This window comes from Tachyglossus aculeatus, chromosome 24, assembly GCF_015852505.1.
Source record: "Tachyglossus aculeatus isolate mTacAcu1 chromosome 24, mTacAcu1.pri, whole genome shotgun sequence".
Taxonomy (NCBI): domain Eukaryota; kingdom Metazoa; phylum Chordata; class Mammalia; order Monotremata; family Tachyglossidae; genus Tachyglossus; species Tachyglossus aculeatus.
In genome coordinates, this window is record NC_052089.1 from 11,499,102 (window position 1) to 11,522,171 (window position 23,070).

Genomic DNA, 23,070 nt, shown 5'->3' on the forward strand with positions numbered 1-23,070 from the left:
CACACACACACACACACACACACACACACACACACACACACACACACACACACACACACACACACACACACACACACACACACACACACACACACACACACACACACACACACACACACACACACACACACACACACACACACACACACACACACACACACACACACACCGGCCCCCGGGGAATAAAGTCCACGTCTTTCTTTACACGGTCCTTTATAAACGGGGACACGGACGGATTTACAGCAGCGGTCGGAAAAAGAAAACGAAAAAGCCCCCGGCGGGGCCGGGCCCCGGCTCGCGGACCAATGTCCTCTACCTTCCCAGTCCGTCGGTTTTGAGTTACCTAGGAAAAGGAAATCGTTCCCGGGATTAAGGTGCTTCGTCATCACTCGATTCCTACCAAAATAACTTAGGAGCTAACCGGTATAAAGATCACTGTAGCTATTTCCACCCCATCCCGTAAAGTACATCGGTTTCAGGCCGCGGCCTCCGGAACTACAGCCTGGCTTCGACCCAGAGAAGCCGAGGCCTAAACCGTAATTTCGGGCTCCCTCTTCTCCAGCGGGGCTAAAACCAAGAGCTGTGAGACGCGGCCGGTCTCTTTTCGATTTTGTGGCGACATGGGGGACGATGGCTTTTCTACAGAAAAACAAAAAACAACAACCCAAAACCGCTTGAGCTTTCAAAAGGAACAAGCACGCGACACACAGAACTCATAAAAGGGCCGGCAAGGTCACGGTGCAGCACTCACATTCCTCGACTTTCACTTAAAAAAAGGTACCATCAGTCTCGTCGCAGAACCGCGGCCTCGAATGACATGATCTCTACATATTGCGTTTCAGCACATCCCATATAAATGGTAAGCGAAGACTCCCACGCGCCGCCGTCGCCCCTCGAGGCCTCGACTGAGCGTCCCATATGCTCACCTACTCGTTACAGGCTTTCAAGCTACTAAACATGTATAACATGTAATTGCCCCGCAGGAACTCGGTATTGAGTATTTCAAAAGCCTCCATCTGTCCCCGCTCCTGTACGGGGAAGCACTCAGGTGGCACAGAAAAGACAAACGGCTTGTGGTTTCTCACTGTGGCTGCATTAATGACAGCTGGAGTCTCCACGATCAGTTGTTGGCCACTTGGACTCCAACCCTTTTAAGAACAAAGTACGGTAAGTCTTTTACTCAGCCGAGTCATGTTTTCAATCTGATACTTCTCAATGGGTAAAACCAGATGTCCTGGCAATAAAGACTCTGAAAACGTTTCTTCCGATGGCTCACAGTTGAACTATGAGCTCAGATGGTGTGCCCGCGCACACACGCACACACATATATCTGAAAGTGCCGCACGATCACTTAACCACTCAAACTGAACTTGTATTCTGCCTTCCAGTTCCCGCTAGGGTACAGGTTGGTTACCCTAAAGCCACTTAAAACTGATCTTTATAACACCAGTATGTCACTTGTACACGACTGAAAACGCAAAGGAAATACAAAATTTAAAAAGAACGATCCAGAAATGGACTTGAATCATTTAACCTCTCAAAAAAGCCTGTTGTTCAAGCACAGTCACGATGGGTTAGTATTGTCAAGACAGGTGTGTCCACATCTCCCTCGGGGGGAGAGGAGGGGAAGGGGGTCATCTCAACCTTCTCCAGTTGTTCCAGTCTTTAGTTATTAACTCTCCAAGGCATCCAGCACCTTCATGATCTGTTGCTTTATGGCTTTGGTAGCATCCCCGGCATCTGGGATCAAATACCTGCAAGAAAAGAAGTTTGTATCAATACAGGGACACACCACAACTAGGCTTACTCCTCGCCTGCCCCCTTCGGGATAAAACTCAGAGAACTCACACCTTTTCAAACGAGAAAACAGAGGGAAGAGAAAGGGATTCCTCTGTTCTAGTCATTGGGGTATCACTTTCAAATTTTTCTGTTTTAATCCAGGGCCTGATGCTCGGGAGATAAACACTAAGGACATTATCCCAGCTGGGACTCTTCACTGCTCTCCGGCAAACCTACTCACTGGTTAGGTCGGTACCACTGTCAATTCACGGGGTCGCGTTAGTTTGGGAGCAATCCGATAGTCTGAAAACCATCAGGATCAATGAGATGGAGAGGTGAATGTGGAACAGCGCAACAGAAAACCAGGCAGAACGGCACAACGAAGGACGGTACCACTGTCAATTCACGGGGTCGCGTTAGTTTGGGAGCAATCCGATAGTCTGAAAACCATCAGGATCAATGAGATGGAGAGGTGAAAGTGGAACAGCACAACAGAAAACCAGGCAGAACATCACAATGAAGGACGGTACCACTGTCAATTCATGGGGTCGCGTTAGTTTGGGAGCAATCCGATAGTCTGAAAACCATCAGGATCAATGAGATGGAGAGGTGAAAGTGGAACAGCGCAACAGAAAACCAGGCAGAACGGCACAACGGAGGACGGTGACCGTTTGTGCCCCCCGGGTGAACTGGACTACCGACAATCCTCGCTGAGCACACACCACTTGTAAGCTCGCTGTGGGCAGGGAATGTGTCTGTTTACTGGTACACTGTGCTCTCCCAAGCGCTTAGAACAGTGCTTTGCTCATAAGCGCTCAATACTACTGACTCAAATCCACTGGTCTTTGAAAAGACAAAGCACAGCCTGAATGAAATGTCAGTATAAACGCACAACGCAACCTAACAAAGGATTTCACTGTGTACATCTTTTTTTTGGAAATGCTGCATACCCAGAGAGCTGAACTAAACGGGAGCTTAAAGCATCTCGCTACTCTTCTTGCTGGATGCAGGTGAATACCGAAGAGACACCCTGACCTGGAAGCTGACAGAGTGGAATCCGATACCGCTGACCGGTTTTAAATAATCATCAGCACTTCGGTGCACATTAGCGATACCGGGGTTTGCTGGAGAGAAATGAATTGACCAGTACACCACTGCTTCCCGACTCAGTTTTCAATAGTCGCCGAGAGACGATATGACGTAGCATTCCATTAGAGTTAATTAATAATAATCCCCGTTATTAGTTAAGGGCTCATTGCGCGCCCAGCACTGGGATGGACAGGTACAAGATAAGCCAGAAAAGATCGACTCACCTTTCAACTGCCAGGATTTCTATGCCGGCAGCACTGCTGTTTCCGTACTTGAAAGTGATGAGCTCGGGGTGCTTCTTCTTCGATGTGATTTTTACTACGGAGTTCAGTGCCTGACGAGACTGAATGTAGGCCAACCCCTTCCGCGACGGGATCTCCCGCAAACAGTACATGTGGGTGGCGGTTACCAAAAGGTGACTTGAAGGCAAAGAATATTACAATAGTCAGCGGGACAGTATTCAATGCCGGAAATGAAGCGCCCGTACAAACCGCCCAAATCACACACCACTGGAAATTTGTACGTGGTTAACGGCAGTTTGCCCGAGGCATTTGCACGAGGTGAATGTGTTGAATTCTTAAGACTACGGAGGGGACTTTCTGTGGTGAATGATTCTTGGTAAAAACCAAGAGACCCTTTGAGAGGCCCCATACATTCAGATGGCTTAAAGTAACCGCTTCTAGGTAACCGGAGGAACTCGCACCTTGCTTGTATGAGTCGGTGAGGACCCTGAAAAGCGCTCGGAGCCCACCACTGAACGCCCCCCAGCCCCTATCCCCGCCCTCTCCAATTAGACACCTGCGGGACTATTTCCCAGTAATAACCCTGACGGTCCCTTACTGACACCAGAAGGAACAGGGGGTAAAATGAGTCACCCACAGCTGACTCCGCTGCCCGCCTACGGAACTCCCAGAAAACCAGGTAAGTTTAGCTGCACGACAGTCACTTGGGCAAATCTACGTTTCGTTTCAGGACGAGGGGAGGCGACGAACCGTACCTCGGAAACATGTGCCCATTTTCTTTCACTTCATTGCAAGGAAAATGATGCTTGACGTCTGGCTTGTTGATCCAAGTCTGAATGTTCACAACTTCTTTTCGGTCGTCATCTGATATTGAGGAGCTGTCGATTTCATCTATACGGGCGTAAAGCAGATTGTTGTAGTGGTAAGAACATTGATTGAGCACTCACTGGATACCCAGACTGAGCCCCCTCCTTCCTCTCCCCCTACTCCCCCTCCCCATTCCCCCCCGCCTTACCTCCTTCCCCTCCTCACAGAACCTGTATATATCTTTGTACAGATTTATTACTCTATTTATTTTACTTGTACATATTTATTCTATTTATTTTATTTGGTTTATATGTTTTGTTTTGTTGTCTGTCTCCCTCTTCTAGACTGTGAGCCCACTGTTGGGTAGGGACCATCTCTATATGTTGCAAACTTGCACCTCCCAGAGCTTAGTACAGTGCTTTGCACACCGTAAGCGCTCAATACGATTGAATGAATGAATGAATACCCACTCAGCCCTGTACAAAGCAGTTAGTACAAAAGAAGCAACAATAGCCCCTGACCATGAGGAGCTTATTCTCTAATGCAGGGGGTGGAGGGAGCAGAAAAAACATATTTCCAGTGTAATCAAAATAAAGAATTGAATGTCCAGTTGAATGAAAGCAAACATGAGTATAGCTACATCCACAGATAAGTGCTAGAGATGACTGATGGACTTATAGGACTTGGGATCCTGGGAATAAAGTCAGCAGAAAGGTTAGTATGTTTGGTTTTGTTCTCTGTCTCCCCCTTTTAGACTGTGAGCCCGCTGTTGGGTAGGGACTGTCTCTAGATGTTGCCAACTTGTACTTCCCAAGCGCTTAGTACAGTGCTCTGCACATAGTAAGCGCTCAATAAATACGATTGATGATGAATATCGGAAAGGGCTGCAGTCTGTTGGATTTGGGAAGGAAGGGAGTTCCAAGCTGAGCAGAGGCGGGGCAACGGGAGTGAGGGGACGGAGGTGGGAGACTTAAGTCTGAGGTAATAGTAGGAAGGTTAGCTTGGGAGTAGTAGCAGCAGCAACAGTATTTATGAAGTGCTGACTATGTGCAGAGCACTGTATTCGGTGCTGGGAAAGAGGGCACCGCTGGGAATTATGCACAGATCCTGTGCCTATGGAAGGAATGAAGTCAGTTGGTTGAGCAGGAGTGGGGGGAGAGAGAGCGGCTACGTAAAGCAGAGTGAATTGTGGCAAACAGTCTCTTTGCTTGATGTGGAGAAACACGGGCAGCTAGTGGAGGGCTCTGAGGAGCGGAGATGTGTGCAGATGGATGCTTCAGCGAGGACGATCCGGGAAGGAGCAGGCAGTAGAGAAGGGAGGCGGCGAAACTAGAGGTGGGGAGACCACTGGAGAGGTTCACAGACCATTCTAGCCACAATATAACCACAGCTATTTGTATGGAGAAGAAGGGGAGGGTGCAGGAGATATTCTGTGGGAAACAGTAGGTTTGGCAGTAAGCTGAGCGTGAGAGTTGAAAGAGAGTGAGAGGAGTCCAGGAAGACCCTGTGGTTGCTGGCTTCTGGGCTTGGGAAGATGTTACTGGCTGAGGTGGGAAAGTCTCGAGGAAAAGATGAGTAAAGCCATCTCTCCTATCTCAACCACCTCTTTAAAAAAGGATCCTTGTGGGCTTTAAAGCTTGCTCTCGTTGCCACGTTTCCCCATTAGCGGCCTGAGGAGGGTCAGGAGGATCCTGAGTGAATCAAAGAATCTCAGGGCGAGAGGCCGAGTTGGACGTGGGCATCCATGCGCCGACGGCAGGGTCCCCGCTACTTGAGGGGGTACGGGGGAATCGGGCCGTGGAGAAACAGCAACTTGCAGTCCCAATCCCAAAGAGGACCTCCACCCTACGACCTGGATCTCGCTAGAACGGACCCGTATGAATCAACTCACCTAACAGACCTCGACTTGCAGGCGGGGATCGTCTCTCTCATCTCTGTTGTACTTTCCCCGACCACTAAGTTCAGTGCTCTGCATACAGCAAGGGCTCGATAAATACCATTGATTATTAGCACTGCTATCATTATTATTATTATTATTGTCATTATATGTTGAGAGATCCAGTCAACATTTCTCCGGCCAGTAAGTGACCCTCAAATTTAAGGCGCTATTGAAATTCCCTGTTTTGGGTCTACTTTTTTGCTTCAGAAATTAATAATAATAATAATAATCTTGGTATTTGTTAAGCACTTACTATGTGCAAAGCACTGTTCTAAGCTCTGGGCAGGATACAAGGTGATCAGGTTGTCCCATGGGGGGGTTCACAGTCTTAATCCCCATTTTCCAGATGAGGTAACTGAGGCACAGAGAAGTGAAGTGACTTGCCCAAAGTCACACAGCTGACAAGCGGCGGAGCCGGAATTTGAACCCATGACCTCTGACTCCCAAGCTTGTGCTCTTTCCACTGAGCTACGCTGCTTCTAGAAATCTTATCACATCATTCGGATGAACAAGCGTAGATGAGAGGACTGGACGAATGATTAGCACAGTGTGAGTCCCTTTCCTCCCCTGGTTCATTTTGCTCCATCCCATGAAGCAGACACACAAGGAGCTCACGCCAACACGATGGCTGTGGACCACAATGACTACACAGAGAGCAGACAAAAGTCAGGCCCACCGACACCCCAAATATACAGAATTCAAACCTGTGTCGTATTCCTCTTCGTCCCCAATACTAAACACAGGTTTCACCCCCCGGTAGGGCTTGCCCACGCGATCGCTGCTGCTCACGTGCCTGTAGCGGTTGGAATTCAAGGGTGATGAACAGAGTCAGCAATAAGATATCGAGAGGCTTCTCTCGAGCACCATTTTAGCAACCCCCATGCAAACCAATGTGAATGTTGGGGCCCACCCAAGAGAAACATGAATTCGTACAAGAGCTTGGTCAAGGAAATTGAAAACAGCTAAGCAAACCATCAAGTTAGTGAAAGGGGAGCATGGGGTTATTTGCTAGGCAGAATGCTCTCAAACCTGTAAGAATGAAACCTGAAGGCATTATTCACTCTAAAGCCAACTCCCGGCCATACACGAGGGGCCCAAGAGATTAAATCCCGGGGGCGATGGGGTCAGTTCATCGGTCTTAAATCAGTAACCTGGAACATGCGCACTTGAGCCACGAGTGGTGATGGCCCTCTCTGAAATGGATTCATGGGCTGGGATCCCACCCACCGTGCACAAACATACCAAATACTAACCACCAAGGCTATTTTGCCATCTCTTGGGCCTACTACGAGATGGGAAAGGCTCAAAATAGGTTTTTTCCCCCACAAAGTTCTCATGAGAGCCTAAGGGAACAGCTAAGGGGAATCTATTCAAGATACATTACGTATCCCTATTGAAGGCCTGGTTTTGCAGTCATAAACCACAGATCAACTGTATGTAGAGTCCATTTAAGAATCGGTTGACAGAGCCTCAGTGAACTATATAAATTGTGGATGCATCACAGATTCCTTAAAGACCATCAAGCATTAAAAAAAGTCAAATCAAATCCCTCCTTTAATTTCCCAGTGCATTTATAAAGTTTTATCAGCACCAGGAAGCCAATAGGAAAACATTACACATTCCAGAGTTTTTGCTGCTGGACGAATGATGGGCACACCTTTGAAAATCTAGATTCAAAGGGTTCAGTTTTTTTACAGAACAAAAACGTAGTGCTAATGCCAGAAACAGACTTCTAAGCAAGGCTAATACAAGTTTTCTGTGATCACAAAACACTACAGGAAAGTGACACAGATCTCTTAAATGTTGTTAAATAAAAAACTACCACGGCCAGAAAAAGCTAGAAAAAGAATGCTTGAATGAATGACCTAACAGGAAAACAAGCATGAATAACAATGACAATCCAAAGATAGCTAATCTTCATTGAGGGATCTGAACTGTCGGGAGTCATAGTTTCGCAGATAAAAATGAAGAGTAGAACTCTGTGGGTATCTGATAGAGTGGTGCTAAGCTAATGATCTCTTGTGCACAAATTATTTCTAATTTCCAAAATCCCATAGCAAGCGTTTTAAAAAACCCAGCCTTATTTACCATTCGTTGGGCCAAAACTGCCCCCTACTTTTATGGAGCAGTTTGCAGATGGAATTCCTACCTGGGTACTTAACACTTATTTAAAGCTAGCAGCTCATGCCATGGGTCCTATGACATATTCCCCCCTAAATTACATGGAGCAAAGTGGGACGAGGAGAATGGTCATATGAACAATAACCTTAGAACTGGAGTACAATAAAAAAAACAACCCACTACATTAAGTGTGGGATTTGACAAAAGTAATGATCCTACCATAGATAGGATATATATATATATATGCATACATATATAATTAGATCTTAATTGAATCCCTGATAATCCCTGATAATAGGATGTTCTAAATGAAAGAACATCCAACTATGTACTGTTTCCCACTGGAAGGGATTTAATGCACTCAAGATCCAAATAATTGACCTAGACTACATATTTTAAAGTGATAGAACACATAATAGTTACATGATCAAAAAGCAACAGAAGTATTTTTTGTTGTGTTTACTTAAATACATATTTTCAAAGTGTTCTTCCACATCCTATTTAGCCAGAGAATGCTTTGTCCTAATGGACAAGAGCTGCACCATCATCTAACTCTAAATTGAAATGGGTTTTAATCACTCTAATGCAGTCAAAACCCTTCAATGAAAGGAGAGGAGAGGAAGGGAAATGTTTAAACCAAAGTAAACTTTACCACACGATCTCAAAGTGAGGGAGTGTGTTAAGAAATACAATAGTGCTCTCACAAAACAGCATTAAAAATGTCACGCGGGAGGGCTGTACTCATGTTCGGCTGGACTCTACGGATACACAGAGATCAATAAATGACATCATGATTAAAAATTCAAGTTAGGAAAGTTTCTATGAAAAATTGACACCATCTTCTACAGCACAATCTTGTTTATAAAGCACGGACAATTTTGATATGTTAAGGACACTATAAGCTTCGGGAAATCTCATGAGATGAGTGCTTTTTGCTTTATGGAATTCCTTTTCATTCTAAATCAGAAAACAAATGCAACCCCCCCCCCCCCAAAAAAAAAGAAAAGGATCGGCAGAGATGGAAAATTGAGAGAATCAAATCCAAGAGACAAAGGCACATGAGAAATGAAAGACACCAAGGCAAAAATATGAGCACAGCCCAACAAGCAGCACTGCAAATAGAAATGGTTAAAAACGGCCGAAGGAAACAAAGGCCAATGCAAAGCTTAGCCCTTTAACCGCAATATGGAATCTCAGGTTATGTCAGTGTAGGTAATGCTTACAAACAGTAGGAAGTCATGCTAAAAAGAGACATGTGGTTTAGTCGGACTGCTCTACTCATTCGCTTACCGCTCTGTGCTTGTTCTGTCTGGCCAAGGAAGATTGAAAGACATTCTATATCAAGTTGGGGGCAGAGGACAGGACAAGATGATTATAAAAAATTAAAATCCTAGCTACAAAATAAGTTTTTGGTACAATCAATCTATTCAACGTTTGAAAGAAAACATTCAAGTAGGAAACACACGAAAATGTTCTCTAAAAAGGAATTATTTAAAAAAGTGTGATGTGCTATTTAGAGAAGAAGAATTTCTGTGTTAGGCAAATGCAGTACGTCCCCCGATTTTCAATGCCACTGACTTCCGAAAACTGCATCTTGAGTCAAAGCCCTGTAAATCAAAGCCAGTTCTCTCATAGAAAGCAGGTTATAGATGGGAGCTCGGTACCTGAATCAAGATCCGATCCCAATTTTTTTTTCCAAGATTACCTATAGGAATTGTGCACCAAACGAATGGATTCCGACTGAGTCAGAGAGGGTCTATGAAAGGGTAGCCGGCTTACTTCATCGGAAGTTGCCCTCCTCCTCTTGCTCTGCACCCCACTCCCCATTTCAAGCTTCCCCCCTTACCCCACCACCCAATGCTGCTTTAAAACTGTTTCCCCAATTCCCCGCGGCTCCTGACAATTGGCTCCCTGAAAGAGAAGTTTCCATCCCCGGGGAAACTAATGCACAACCTAAAACAAAGAGGATACGCCTCACAAATCTTCACGTTGACACTAGAAACCATCCACCGTTAATCTCGGTGCTCTGAAGATGACCCACCTGTCCACGGGAGTAGATGTATTTTCAATGAAGCTGATAACCTTCTCTTTCACATTGACGGATTTTGTCTTCAAAGCCACGGTCATTTTGTTGACCAGAGACTTCATTCCTTTCCCTTCGGCAGAGCCGTTAGGAGAATCGCCCTGAAAGAGAAATACTGGAGCTAAGGATTAATTGCTCCCAATTCCGCTGTTGTTCCAGAGGAAAGAGAATCGGGGAGCCCTGGGTTCTAGCCCCAGTTCTGTCCGTAGCTGGCTAACCAGGGTGAAGACCACACATGAGCTTCGTGACGTGCTGCACCCCTGCTCGCCGGTTGCGCTCCGAGAGCCAGCGGCAACGTGAGTGACAGACGGGTACGGGGAGCACCCCAACAATTGCTAGCACTAGAATCAACTCCTCTGCCATAGTTTTCAATCCTCGAGTCTCAGGACCAAGACCCAGCCGTCGCTACCGGTGTGGGGGCTGACCAATTACTCCAAAAATACACGCGGAGGGGGCTCCAAGTGAAGCTGGCGGAGGCAGAACTGAGGAATATGAGACGGGTCAGAATGCTATAGCATATTCTTCATTGGGAGCTAGGGATTGATTTCTTTCCTTGATAAGACATAATTCCAGTCTGCTAGTGGGCTGTTTTTTGTTTTTTTCCCCCAAAACCTGCCTCTCAACCAGGTGAAGGGTTTCCTGACGCTGGGCAGCCCTCTCACAGAAGCTGGTGTGATCGGAGGCTCAGACCACGCTTAGGAGCTATTGTGGTCCTTACCAATAGGGAACTGGCTGAGTTAAACTTCGAAAGATTTGAGAGCAGTTAAAAATAAACTCTCAACAACAACATATTTCAACCTTTAAATTAGGTGTAAGGGAGCAGGAGCAAGCACCAGTCCCCCGCAACCCTTCTTGCTGTTGAAGATAGAAAGGATCTTCCTCCAATTCCAGTAGAGAGAGCTGATTTGGTTTCCAACCATAGTAAATCAGATATTCTAGGGATTCTGAATTCACAGAATCCCACTCGCTACCTGACTGCTTAAAAAGCCTACACTTGTGAAAGAAAGCATAATTGAACACTATGGCAGGTGGAAAGATTTTAAACCTAAGACAACACAGCTTTTTACCTCTCCTTACACTTTCTCTGAAGCTTCTTACAGACAGCAAGCGAGAAAAACACCTGCAAAACCAGTACAGTTTAAAGGGTACTTATAATTTGGAAGGTTTTCATTTAGGCTATGGAAATAAGAAGTGAGAAAGATTTTTTTTAAAAAAATCAATGATCCAATTTGCCGCTTTTGTCTGTGGGGAACTGGATGAGAAAAATTCTAGCTTCCTAGAACCAAATTAAGACAATTCCTTTAGCTCCCTGTCCCCTGCCACAAATCCCCCAGCTTCTGGAACATATCAAGCCAGATTTTACATGTACAAATCTACACTTACATCAAAAGATGAGTTTATGCTGCTCCTTGACCCTGAGGTACTAGCAATCCAGTGGCCATATCCATTTTCCGGTCCATCCACATTGATGTCTGCTAAATGCTGCTGAAGTGCTAGGGAGAAAAAGCAGAAACAGAGATTAACTTTCCCTCGGGGACTGCAGCAGTTTTTCCTGCTCTGTTACCTAGCCCTGGTCTCTACAGAACTTTCTTCTGTCTCACCCCTTCTCCAGTGTACCCCATTCCTTCTGAAGCCTTATCCTGCTTTGCAACATGCTGTCCATCCCTCCCATTTCAAGCTTGGCAATATTTAGAAATTCTATTCCCCACACAGACCGACAATAATAACATAACCACCTTGGGACTTGAAATGGCCCCTGTCGAACTCCACTTACGACCCACAGGTTGGCATGAGCTGCTTCTCATAACCCTTTACTGGGCGCAACCTTTTAGCTGTTTAAAACCTACTAAACGGCTGTACGACCTATATCGGGGGTCGGCAAAGTATGGCACACAGAGTGACTCTCTCCAGCCTGTGGCGAGTGGCAGAAGCAGGTCTTACGCAGCTCTGAGTCCCGTCCATCCAGATAATAATAATAATTATGGTCTTTATTAAGCGCTTACTATGTGCCAAGCACTGTATTAAGCACTGGGATGAACACTAGCAAATTAGGTTGCACACAGTCCCTGTCCCATGCGGGGATCACAATCTCAATCCTCATTTTACAGTTGAGGTAACTGAGGCCCAGAGAAGCAACGTGACTTGCCCAAGGTCACAAAGCAGACAAGTGACAGAGTCAGGATTAGAACCCATGACCTTCCGACTCCCAGAACCGTGCTCTAGCCACTACTCCATGCTGCTTCCCAAGCGCTTAGTACAGTGCCCTACACAAAGTGAGCGCTCAATAAATACCACTGATTGAGTGACTGACTGATTGACCAGAAGCTCTTCGGGCAGAACTTGTTCTTCACCAATTCCTTACTTGTCATCTAGTACCCTTGTTCTTTTTCTCGAGTGTTTCTGGGAGGAAATCATATTATTAACCTATATTTTACAAGGCCACTCCTTTTCCATTTCCTTTTTTATGGTACTGGTTAAGCGCTTACTATGTGTCAAACACTGTTCTAGGAGCTGGGGGAGATATATGTTAATTAGGTTGGACACAGTCCCTGTCCTGCTTGGGATGCAGTCTAAATAGGAGGGAGAACAGGAGAAATAAGGCACAGAGAGGTTAAGTGATCTGCCCAAAGTCGCACACCGAGCAATTGGCAGAGCCGGGATTAGAACCCAGGTCCTCTGCCTCCCCAGGTCCATGCTCTTTCCACTGAGCCATGCTGCTTCTCATTTTCCTAAAATGTAAGCATGATATTGGCCCTTTTCCAGGCTTGAGGCATCTCCCTAAACTTCCACGGTGTCTCAGAGGTGATCTTCACCATCATACCTTAGAGTGGACTGCGTGGTGTTGAGCCTAGAGACCTTGACCTGCTCATTTCTTTCTGTATCACAGAACACAATTTATTCAGGGCCCCAGTAGTTTGGTGCCCCTCTAGCTTTTCAACAAATCTATTATTCCAACTTGTTTTCCAATCAGTACTGTAACTGCACAGTTCACTTTCTTAAGGAATGAAGACAAACTCCATCCACTTGTAAGACTGTAAGCTCACTGTGGGTACTGAAGATGCCTACCAACTCTATTGTATTGTACTCTCCCAAGCACTTAGTACAGTACTCTTCACACAGTAAGCACTCAATAAATGGAGCCCGTTGTTGGGTAGGAACCGTCTCTATATGTTGCCGACTTGTACTTCCCAAGCGCTTAGTACAGTGCTCTGCACACAGGAAGCGCTCAATACGATTGAATGAATGAATAAATGCCACTGATGATAATACGCTCACCCCAGATCCAGAATTAATGGTCAAAACATCAAGGTTCTTTTACTTGATGGGATAACAGTAAAAGGGGTTACTGACTACAGCCTTACCCATAAATCCTCCACTGGCAATGCTGACGTATTCTTTGTTTTTCTGAAATTAGAAATAAAGTTGCAATTACTCTCAAAACTCACTGATTTTAAAAATAAGGCCATGGGGCACTTACTTTAGGATTTGACATTTCTATACTTTTTAAGGGAACAACTTCTTTTGGCCCGAAAGTGAGACTAGCACGGAAATATACAAAATTCTCAGAGAGATAGAGAGAGAGAGAGAGAGAGAGAAGCTTGTGGTGTGACTGCCTCTTTCCCACTGTGCACTCAACTACCAGGCTTGCACGCTCTAAACATTTGTTTGGACTAGAGTAAAACATAAATGAGGAGCAGTGTGGCCTAGTGGACAGAGCTATGAGCCCACTGTTGGGTAGGGCCGTTTCTATATGTTGCCAACTTGTACTTCCCAAACGCTTAGTACAGTGCTCTGCACACAGTAAGCGCTCAATAAATATGAATGAATGAATGAATGAATAGAGCATGGGCCTGGCACTCAGAAGGACCTGAGTTCCAATCCCAGCTCTGCCACTTGTCTGCTGGGCGACTATGGGCAAGTTACTTAACTTCTCTGGGCCTCCGTTACCTCATCAGTAAAATGGGGATTAATACTGTGAGCCCCACATGGGACAACGTGATCAACTTGTATCCCCCCCAGCACTTAGAACAGTGCTTGGCACATATAAGTGCTTAAATACCATCATCATGATTATTATTATTATTAGCTTGAATCTACCCCAGTGCTTCTGTGCCTGGCACATAGTAAATTTATAACAAAAAACCATTACAATAAATAAATAAATATTTTTGAATACTTGGAATTTACTTTGCACAGGGAGAGTTCTGAGCTATTCACTCAGTTCCTTCATAATGCATGTTTTTACTTTGCATTTTGGAAAAAATGTTGTCATGGAATTACAGAAAGACTGGTCAACAAAGCATGTCTATCTGATAGTAGCAACAGTAAAAGAATTTACTACTTAAATTACTAAATATCTACTAGGCACAAGACACTGTACTAAGTGCTGCAAAAAAAAAAACTTGGTTGAGGATTAATCAAGTTCTCTCATTCTCAAGCGGATCTGGATAGAAGGATGAGGGTGGAGGTGATACATGAAACAATAAAAACAAAACATAAAAGTCAAGGACAGTCATATATACAGAAATAATAATAATTATGGTATTTGTTAAGCGCTTACTATGTGCCAGACACTGTACTAAACGCTCGAGGCTATGGCGAAACAGAGCCCACGTGACTCAGAATCTAAAGGGTCTGATGGCAAAGGTGATGTGGTGTGGAAGAAATGGTTGTTTGTATGCTCACAGCGTGGACTAAGGTACATGCTCTACAGTAACAATAACGTTGGTATCTGTTAAGCACTTACTGTGTGCCAGGCACTGTACTAAGGGCCGGGGTAGATGCGAGATAATTTGTTCTGAACTGATTCACTCCACACTGCTGTTTGCAAACTACAACTTTAGGTAAAACTGCCCTTTCATTTGCAACGGCAAGGGCCTCTTTCGGCACAGGGCATTTTACTCGGCTCTGTCTCCTCGACAAAAGCTACGGCATTCCTGACGGCTGCACTTCGGACTCTGCTGTGCCTTCCAAGATATTAGCACCTACATCTTATTAAGGCTGGGCTTGCCATATTTACTTGGCTGCCCTTATGCAGGAAAAATTTCCTGTTGGCCCCACAAGGGCCCGGGGCCCTAGAGCGTATCTACATTTTTCCGGGGGACCATGAGCTAGCTTGTCTTGCTACAGAACCACTGTGTTCCCCTATTTGATTTCCAGTTAAAAAGGTGCTCCTTTCCATTCTGAGTCTGCCCCACCACCCTCGGTGAAGCAACTGCCCTTCTTGCTTATTGCTGTCCCAGCATCTACCGTTTAAGATACTACAAAACTTGCCTAGCCAATTTGCCTTATGATGTCGAGTCGTTTCTGACCCAAAGCGGCTCCATTACCTGTCAAGTTATATCTGACGACACTAGATTGTTATCACTAAGAATTTAGGGGGCCATAAAAGATGGTAACAGCTTGAGTGATGTCCTTTATATCAGGGAGGGTGGGGTATGCGTAGCAATAGTATTCAATTAGAATTTTAAGTCCAACCCTAACACAGCCAATTTAATAATAATATCAATAGTGCAACTTCTTTCTTAGAAAATCATACATTCTGAACAGCCCGTTTGGGAACCTTCCTCCACTTGCTCACCTATGTGGATTATTCTTTCTGTAAGGGAAACCTGTTGGGGAATGTTATTTTTCAAGCAGAACGGACATTAAGCACTTGCCTGTTAAAACCCCACTCTAATGCAATAGAGGATAAAAGTATTTTCTGAAGAAAAGGGTGCAGAGTTAAATTTCTTCCCAAGTGGCAGGAAGACCACAAACTACCATAGGTCAAGCCCACCTGAGCCACCCAATCACCTGGGGTGCAGTTCCTTTGGCGTTAGACTTGGGGAGAAATCACCAGGAGCCAGAAAAGGGGAACCGCTAGAAAAGCTACACTTGTCCCCAAAAGGGGGATGGCCTGCATAATCATACCTGCAAAAAGTGTGCGAGGACCATGTTCATATACATGTCTTCTTCTTCCCTGCCACTTCCCATGAAGCACAGGTGTTCCCCACCAGCAACAGAACCCGATTCAATAGACTGTTTCTGAGCCTCTAACAGGGATTTTACAGACTGGGCAAACTCTGATGGATTCTGAAGCATCTAAAGAAAAAAGACAAACGATTACACTGCCGTATATTTTCGGGTATCTGATAGGCATCTTACCAGAAGGAGCTCCAAAGGTAAAATAGCCAAAATAACTGAGAAGGCGAATCACTACTTTCCTGTGAAAATACATCTGCTTCATCAGTTCTAATATAGGCCGTTAATAAGAGAAATGAAAAAAGAACATGGTGGAAGCAGAGAAGTTATTAATATGGGATAAAAGTGAGGCTATAGGCTATACTGCTATAAAAGGTCAAATATTAAAGATTTGAAGCATGCTGAAAGATACTGATTTATTACTTTGTTAAGATCGAACTTTAAAAGGACAGAGATTTGAATAATATAATTTGTTTCCAAGATCTAACATTTAATTATATTTATACCTGCAAAAATGTTGACTTCTCTAAGATCCATATAAATGGAAAAATACATTGTCCTTTGCCTCTAAATATCATGAGGTTCCAATCTCCTTTTTGAAATTTAACCTGGGAAACTGCAGTACTTATAAACAGCTTATAACAGCTATTAGAGGGTGCCTTTGTGGCAATTTAGCAATGGAGAGGTAGGTGCACCCCAAGTTCGGGGTACTAGAAAAAAGGACGATTGCAGATTTGATTCATCTTTTGTGCCTTTATATTTTTATGCTACATACGCATTCATTTATAGTTGAGTCTGAAGGTTTTATGTATTTTACTTGATTTGAGTTCAGTGATATTTACATGTACTTCTGTACTTCCCAATTTGTCTTATTTCTTTTTTCCCTCAGTCACTATATTTGTTATTTCATTTGCTGTTTTTACTGGGGGGTTATCAACTTGTTAATAATGCTGTACTTCTATGACCATTTTATACCACTGGCTTTGGCAATTCAAAACTACTTTAGAATTGTTTCAGTATGTTGTGGGGCACACTGTAAGGGTAAAAGAAAAAAGTATCAAAATATTTTTGAAGCAGAACTATATCTGATTGACAGAAGTCTTGTAATAACAAAGACAGATAAATTGTTAAAATATCTTAAAGTGTTAAACAAACATTCAAATGCATAAAAATCCAAGGAATGAGCAACCAAAAAAGCTAGTGCATGAATCTAACAACACAGCAAATATTGGAAAAAAACAGGCCAGTAACAAATGGTAGTTTGTAAAATACACTCAATATACTTCATAGTAAACAGAATACATAAAAAGTATACTTTCAAAAGTTGAAAGAATAACATCTATATCACAGTACACATATAAATTGCAAATGAAACTTAAAATTGAAATGGGTTTGGTGGGACACCGGATAACCAAGGCACCTAACTTTGGCTGGATCAACCTTGCTAAGAAGCACATCTTTGAGCCCCTGCTGGTATAGGTTGGGTTTTGGGAATCCAGACCACTTCAGAGAATTAATTTTCTAATAACTTTGACAGAAAGAGCTAGTGATCAATACCAAATTCCTAAAGTACACTGAATTTTCCTGGGTTTTCCAATTGTGCATGTTTCAGACCTATTCAAAATATCTCTTTGGCCTCGCCAAATCTCTTGGAAGATTAAACTGTGTCTTAGGATATTTGATCAGCTCATAGTTAGAGATATTCTCACTCCCAAGATACTACATTTTTGCTTTTAAAGAGTCGGAGAACACCACAATCACCTTAGAAATGTAGCCAAATATTTAATTCTCAGCTACCATTTTTCTTTTATTTGTGCTGAGAAACAGCTCTTGACAATTACAAATTTTCAGGCTATTGAACTGTGCTCTTTACATCCCGTAAAGGCTGGGTGAATCATTTTGAGAAGAATTACATGGGAAGAGAGTTCTTCAAGAACCTGCTTCGCATATATCAATACACTTTAAAAAGAAATCAATAACTGTGAGAGTGCAGTCACAACTGGGATCATATTTTTTTCTTTGGGGCTGCAAGAAATAAGAAAAAAAATGCTCTGCCTCTTCCTTTGCCAGTTTCACTCAAGATTTATACTAACCAGGTCTGAGTCCAAGTGAAAAGCTGTTGATAAATGTCCAGCGTTATACTGTTCTGCGGGACGACAATCCACCACAAAGAACCGCACTCCTAGCTGGGAGGGAAGATTAAAAGCGTCAGGGGTTTGCCAATTGAAAATGTTCACTGTTGGTTTCAAATTGTACAACTCATTCTGGCAAAGAAACTATTGTTCTAACACAATCAATCAATCAATGGTATTTATGGAGCACTTACTATGGGCAAGGCACTGTAATAAACACTTGGGAGAGTACAACAGAGTTGCTAGGCAAGGCCCTTGCCAACAAAGAGCTTAGTCTAGAGGAGGAGTTTATAGTCTGGAGTCTAATACAATGCTTGAAGACAAATTTGAGATGACACATTAAATAAAAATGACAGCCTCTAAGCTGGGAATTGTTTCAAATATAAAAAATGATACGGAAACAAGTATGTCCCTTGGCATCCCAAAGCACCCCCTCTGGCACTAGGAATTGGAAATCTAAGCTACTGGAGGGGTGTCAATTTCTCATTTTGAGCCTGGAGGTCAACTGGGGTCAGAGAACTGAGGGGGCAAAGAACATGGGTGGAAGAGATGGAGGTCAGAAGAGAAAAGAGGGCAAAGGAAAGAGGATAAGAGGGCTGGTGTACCATCTCCTACACTGTTAAACTCCTTCATTTTGTTGTCCATTGGAGCCAAGGCCCACTAAAGGGGAAAACAATTTAACTTCAGTCTTCCTTAGATTTTTCACCATTCTACATGAGTCCATGTACACGTACTCACTGATGTACCATTATTCATTTGACAATACTTAAAAAAAATGTTCACCTTGATATGACCCCTCCAAGCTTTAGCAGCAGGACAATTCACAATAAGTATTCAACTACCAGCAGATTTAAACATTTGAATGAACCTCTAATCAATGAGGAATATCTTGGGCTATCAGGCTTTGGAAGAATGCCTGGAAATTTCGCTCCTTGCATTCTGAAAGAGAAAAATCACTTCTTTCTTTCAAGTACTGACCCCCTGCTGCTGATTTGCTTGAAGAATCTCAGCTACTGAAATGGCCAGACAAAGGGCCTGACTGACATCTGAATCTTCATCCTTGATTCCCAACAAGCTGCTGCCAAAGAGACTGAGGTTATCCTGTTGGGAAGAAGGTGAGAAGAAACACAAGTTATGCACAACCAATTTCACCACAATCCTGGTTGCAGATATTACCTTCTTTACTTGGAACGGCACCTCAACCCCTCTGCACCAATAAAACACATTTCATTCACATCTTAGCTCAAAGGGGGCAAAAAACAAAACAAAAACCTCCAAAGGAGACTCCCAATAAATTTACAAAATGCTGACAAATGCCTAACACGGCTGCAGACTTGGAAAATGTACTGAAGTGCTGAGTTAGGTTTGCAACCAATACCTTTCTAAAAGAAGCTGGAGTTTTGCTGTAATAATACTGTGCCAGAGAGAAAAGATCCTCTATGTCTTCTAGATCCAAACTGGATGGGGTATTTTCCAAGAACTCTGGAACACAAGTAAATTAAGAACATAACTTTTAAAAGAAAGGGGGGGGTACTCAACTCCCGTTTCAAATTACACCTAGTACTTATAAATTGTGCACTGAGGAATTAACTTTTTGTCTGCACTTTTTTCAAACGGTACTTGTTAAGTGCTTACGATGTACGCCAGACACTAGAGTAAGCACAGGGGAAGAATCAAGTTAATCAGGTTGGACATAGTCTACGTCCCACATGGGGCACTCAGTCTTAATCCTCATTTTACCGATGAGGGAACTGAGGCCCAGGGAAGTGAAGTGACTTGCCCAGAGTCCTACAGCAGACTGGAGAAGGCCTCCAAGGACTTCCAGATTAAGTCCCCCCTTTTCCTCAGCTCCCCCTCCCCTTCGTCACCCCAATTCGCTCTCTTTGCTCCACCCCTCCTCCCCGCCCAACGGCACTAGGGTAATATATGTACATATCTATAATTCTATTTATTTACATTACTGCCTGTTTAATTGTTTTGCTGTGTATAGAGCTATAATTCTATTTATTTATATTGATGCCTGTTTACTTGTTTTGATGTCCGCCTCCCCTCTTCTAGACTGTGAGTCCGGTGTGGGAGGGATTGTTTCTCTTCATTGCTGAATTATACTTTCCAAGCGCTTAGTACAGTGCTCTGCACACAGTAAGCGCTCAATAAATACGATCGAATGAATGAATGAACAAACCCAGGTCCTCCAACTCCCTGGCCCGAGCTCTTTCCACTAGGCCATGCTGCTTCCTGTACATACGCTCCATCTCTCTTAACTACACCTAAACTTTGGACAGTGAAAGAGTTTCAACATTTGTGATTAACATTTGACAAGTGGCAAATGGATTTCTACCACAATATGGATTTTCACTACTCATCAAGGATGGAACATGAAATTCATGCTCGTGACTTTGGACATGAGGACTACAGCATGTGTTTTTCTAATGTGAGGTTCATGAATATAGAACCCACATTGTAGAATTCACTATACCTCCCTCATGTGTATTTTTGGGAGCTGAAGAGAAGGAAGAAGGCGAGAGGGTGATAATCAGAATACACAAATAATATATGTTTTGCTCATTTGGAGCCACTAATTTTGACCCGACACCCTGAGAGAAGGATGGGGTGGGGAGAGAGGGAAAGAAGGAGAGAGAAAGCATGCACACACATACATTTTTCTGAACATTTAATGTTGTACTTTAAACTGGCAATTAAAGGCTGTTAATCCCCCTTGGGCAGGGAACATGTCAACCTATTCTATTCTATTGTACTCTCCCAAGCGCTTAATGCTGTATGCTCTGCAGACAATATGCGCTCACTAAATTCCACCACTTTACTGGGAATTATGTTCAATGTTTCTATATACTGAATGGTACTTACCAATGACTTCTTCTTTGCTGTCTGACTCTTGGGCTAAAATAACTTCTCTGGGAAAAGAATACAAATTAGCCAAGTTAACAAGCAGAAGCGATTGGCATTTTGGAGGGGAGGAACGGAAAACACTAAAATATGAAACCAATTGCTACTCACTTTGCATTTACAAGGATGATTAACATGAGAAAATAAATAAAGAATGGATCTGCTTGCTGTAGGTATCCATCCCATATTGCCTGAGTGACTTCAACTGAGCAGTAACATGCAAAAAGGCTTCCAAGCTGCAGTCAGGAAATGTGATGAGAGAAAGCAAACAGTTAGGAAATATTTTAACAGGGCCTCAGAATTTCTAACAGACAAATAAACTAAAGTAAAAGGATAAAAACCTATGTCACCAAGCTAAGAAGCATCGATAAGTACTTAGTGCCTACTGATGTGAGACAGAATCACGCAGTGTTGGGGGGTGATCATACAGAATTGAGTTTTAGTGACCAAATACAAGAGAACTTTACCCAACATTGATCAATATTCAACATGGATTATCTTATAAGCTGCAGGACAGAAGTGCCAGTACAAAGTGGATGGATGTGCATGCACTCTTACTCACGTGACCTTCCTACTCTGTGCAGGCCACAAAGGTGAACTGGTTTTAACTGCAATCCTCCAAAACACACACATTAGCTAATACTTGAAGCCCTTTCACAGTCTCGCTATATATGTTGCAGGTAGCATCTTCTCAGTCATAATTTAAAAGTATTTAACTTTCACTGAAATACCACATTACAGGTCGGACTACTCTTTCCATATTGTTTTCTTTTTACATTGGAAATGGCGTTTAAAGAGCTCTTCAGGAGAGTGGGATGCTACTGAAAGCTCTCTTCTTGGAAAATACTACTGCAAAGGTGAGTGCTGCCAAGCTATTCAACGTCACTCCTCGCCACCTCCCGCCAACCCTCTAAAACGAAAGAAAATAAAAACCTATTAAACTTCTAAGATCAGCCCAGCCTCGGCCTTAAGCAATATGGGAAGTGGCAACAATTACTTTTAAAAAGGTTTAATGAGGGAAATAAAATAAGGGAAATAAAAACAAACAGCATACGTCCCTGCTACCGTCTTTTTGAACCGTAAGTAGATCACTGATAGAAAACAGGGCTTCGTTAAATTTAAGAGAACTCATTAAAGAGATTTCAACCCCTATTCATCTGCAGGACCCAGACTACTCTTCCTGTCATCAGCAGTCTCCTGGTAGCCAGAAATGTAGGACTGGTATTCACAACTAATGTGATATAGCCCTGCATGCCACAAGAACAATTCCCAAGCATTTGGAGTTTCCAAGGGCAGCAGCAAGAGCTACAGGAGAAAAGTGAGCCCAGAGATCCAATTGATATGTTTTAACTGGTGGTGCTTTTGATAGCCAAGCAATGAAAACTTGAGAAAAGTTGCTACATTTTAGGAGCGCTAGCCTAGTTTCCCTCCCTGGGCGCTCCCTCACCCCATCTCCACCCCTGTTCCGGCTCTCCCTGCGGCTAGATAAGCATTCAATAAATATGACTGACTGACTGGAACCAACTTCTACAATGGCTTCAGACTAGGTTAAACTCAAAGAGGCAAGAGAGGAAAGCCAAGTCACCAAAGATACCTCCATCCAAGAACTGAAAGCGCTCCTACACTGAACACCTGGGAGGCAGTGTGGTTTGGTGGAAAGAGCAGGGCCCTGGGAGTCAAAGGACCTGGATTCTAATCCTGACTCTACATCCTCCCTGAGGGGTGACTTTTGGCAAGTCACTTTAGTTGTCTGGACCTCAGTTTCCTCATCTATAAAATGAGGATTTAAATACCTGCTCTCTCATATTTAGACTGTGGGCCCCATGTGGGAGGGATTGGGTTCCATCTGCACATACTGTACCTACCCCAGTGCTTACCACAGTGCTTGGCACTTAGTAAGCACTTAACAAATACCACCATTATTATTTATCTGACCTGAGCTAGAGAAACATTGAGAAGATTTTTTTTAAAAAAGAGGTCAGATTGATAAATTATTTCTCCCCACAC

At 43.6% G+C, this 23,070-nt stretch overlaps 1 protein-coding gene across 1 annotated transcript in view; it reads right to left on the reverse strand.

Annotated features, from left to right (window-relative positions):
- Nucleotides 1-196: 196 nt before the first annotated feature.
- TBC1D23 (TBC1 domain family member 23) overlaps nt 197-23,070 on the reverse strand; it is a 48,220-nt gene continuing 25,346 nt past the window's right edge. Inside the window, exons 8-21 of the mRNA XM_038766154.1 lie at nt 21,175-21,299; nt 21,025-21,071; nt 19,535-19,638; nt 19,135-19,257; nt 18,118-18,210; nt 15,974-16,144; nt 13,423-13,465; nt 11,444-11,553; nt 10,019-10,161; nt 9,268-9,312; nt 6,561-6,649; nt 3,866-4,001; nt 3,093-3,287; nt 197-1,754 (exon numbers count right to left, since the gene is read on the reverse strand). Of these exons, the coding sequence (XP_038622082.1) occupies nt 1,673-1,754; nt 3,093-3,287; nt 3,866-4,001; nt 6,561-6,649; nt 9,268-9,312; nt 10,019-10,161; nt 11,444-11,553; nt 13,423-13,465; nt 15,974-16,144; nt 18,118-18,210; nt 19,135-19,257; nt 19,535-19,638; nt 21,025-21,071; nt 21,175-21,299 (1,506 nt within the window). The 3' untranslated portion in view covers nt 197-1,672. The remainder of the gene's footprint in view (nt 1,755-3,092; nt 3,288-3,865; nt 4,002-6,560; nt 6,650-9,267; nt 9,313-10,018; nt 10,162-11,443; nt 11,554-13,422; nt 13,466-15,973; nt 16,145-18,117; nt 18,211-19,134; nt 19,258-19,534; nt 19,639-21,024; nt 21,072-21,174; nt 21,300-23,070) is intronic.